At 39.7% G+C, this 2,378-nt stretch overlaps 1 protein-coding gene across 1 annotated transcript; it reads right to left on the reverse strand.

The window, feature by feature from the left end:
• Positions 1–429: 429 nt before the first annotated feature.
• LOC135700544 (sex-determining region Y protein-like) lies at positions 430–1,721 on the reverse strand. Its single transcript, XM_065221058.1, is given in 2 exon segments — positions 430–1,585; positions 1,650–1,721. Coding segments are annotated over 2 exon segments (1,110 nt in total). The 3' UTR covers positions 430–547.
• Between the last annotated feature and the right edge of the window lie 657 nt (positions 1,722–2,378).

Genomic DNA, 2,378 nt, shown 5'->3' on the forward strand with positions numbered 1-2,378 from the left:
TTGGCTGTTATGGTGTAACTTTCTGATTACTCCAGTTGATTTCGTTTTGTATGGATTAGCGGTTAACACAGCGAAACTGAAAACATATTTTTCACTGTTGAATCAATAGGAAAACTAATACTGCTTTCATTAAAATCAATTTGATTACTGATTTTGATTTCATAATATTTAACTGGAAACGGCCTTAGTGCGTAATTGTTAGCATTTATGCTTTTCACGCTTATGACCGCATGAGATATAATCTCAACCCTCAAAATAAAAAATAAAAAATAAAATACTCAGATGAAATAAAATTTCATTTTGAACAAGACATTAATAGCAACACTCTAATGAAAGTTCAAACTGAGTTTTCATTATGATAGTTATACTATGGCAATCAAAAACACAACAGTATTCCATGCATTTAAAAAAAAATAGGTAATAAGTGAATAAGGTCTCAATATCAATAAATAGTGTATTAACATCTCTTACAATATTATCGTCAAACTACGAACCTATCAACAACTAATCGAATAACAGGAAATATCTAGGACGATATAGCATTCGTTCAGCCCCACAGGGACTTTTTCTTCTCTTTCATGATGATCACTTGGAGGGGCACAGGCTTCTCCACGTAGACCGGGTGCTCCACGTACACTGGATAAGGCTTATTAACATGAACTGCGACTGGTTGGGGGATGCGAATCACGTGGATGTCTTTGTGGACTGGGTTTTGAACGGGAACCTTGACCGGATACGGCACTGGACGGTCCACCTGATATGGAATCTGCTTCTCCACGTAGATGGGAACTTTCTTCTCGATCACTACTGGGACGTTTTTTTCAAAGGCTACCGGATATGGGACGTTTACTGGGACGGCAACGTGCTTCTGAACATGGACTGGGTAGGGCACATTCTTAGTGATCGAACTTACGCTGACGATCTGCTTCTGCTGGCCCCAGCCATGCTGAGGTTGCTGTTGATGGTGATGATACTGCTGCTGATCTTCTTGCTGTTGATGGTAATGGGGCTGATATTCAACTTTTTGCTGTTGCTGGTAATTGGGCTGATATTCAACATTTTGCTGTTGATGGTAATGGGGCTGATATTCAGCTTGTTGCTGTTGAATAGCATGATGTTGAAGTTGTGCTTGCTGCTGTTGATGGTACTGAGGCTGATGTTGATCTTGTTGATGATCATGATGATGATGTTGATGTTGTTCTTGCTGCTGAGCGTAGTGGTATTGCATGGGCTGATGCTGCACAGCCTGGTTTTGATGTTGATGCTCAACATGTTGGTAATGATGGTTATCGATACCGTGATGCATTGGGGTATGCTGTTTTTGAGATTCCCCCTCAAGCTGCTGTTGTTGCATATGTTGATAATACTCCTCAGCTTTGTTCAACAGTTCATCAGGTTGAGACCATTTCTGCTGCTGAGCTTGATGGGGTTGCTTGTAGTGATAATCCAACTGCTGCTGCTGTAGAACGTGATTGTTGTACGACGAGAGTTGCTGATTGCTAATGCTACGTTTCTCCGTCCGATTAGAATTCTCCGCCAAGGTAGTTGATAGTGCGATAAACGCAATAATAACGGTAGCAAACGCCTAGGAAAACAAAAAAAAACAGTTAAAATGTTATACAATTAATCGGGAAAGTTTTGAAACCTACCTTCATGTTGACCTTTCCTAGATGTGATTTAGGCAAGTGATCACGAACGAATGATACTCTTCACCGACTCATCGAGCGGTTTTATACGCGGTATCTTTTTACAACTGCTTTTCAGAGTCGATCGGGCATCTGAAGCACGGCGTGAGATTTGTGCATTTTTTTCTCCTCTTCTACCTATTGGATTAAGCGCTAGCGGTGGTGTTACTTTTTTCGGGTGGAAAACTGTCGATGCGTATCGATTGACCGCGTGTGCCGCAAATTGCATGACACACCCTATAGCCGAAGACGATGTAAGCGAGTTACATACCCACCGCGACGAAAATTTTAGTGCTTTGAGAAGCATTGATTTGGCAAATATACAGTTGAATCACTATCACCTAAAATACAAACCGAGCGCAGTTGAATTTCAACTAATTTCACCTGAACGACCCCAACATAACCATTAGACTGATAGCATTATTAAAATTTTCGAGAGAAAAAGTTTTATATCTTTGTAGGAAATTTTCTCAGCTACAGCTTTCCTAAACACCGTGTTTTAGCTGATCATTTGTTATTAGAGTAGTTATTAGTTAATTAAGAGATAGTTAATCTAAAGATAAATATGTAATATGATGATGGTCCCACCTCTTGCCCCTACAAAGGTTTGAGCTGGACGATGTATCGTTAAGATAATTAAAGATGACAGGTTTTCAAACAAAATCTAACTGGTTACAGCTACAGATATAAATT

Source organism: Ochlerotatus camptorhynchus, unplaced genomic scaffold, assembly GCF_037179485.1.
Source record: "Ochlerotatus camptorhynchus isolate MF236.1 unplaced genomic scaffold, CSIRO-AGI_Acam_v1.1 ptg000138l, whole genome shotgun sequence".
Lineage (NCBI taxonomy): Eukaryota > Metazoa > Arthropoda > Insecta > Diptera > Culicidae > Ochlerotatus > Ochlerotatus camptorhynchus.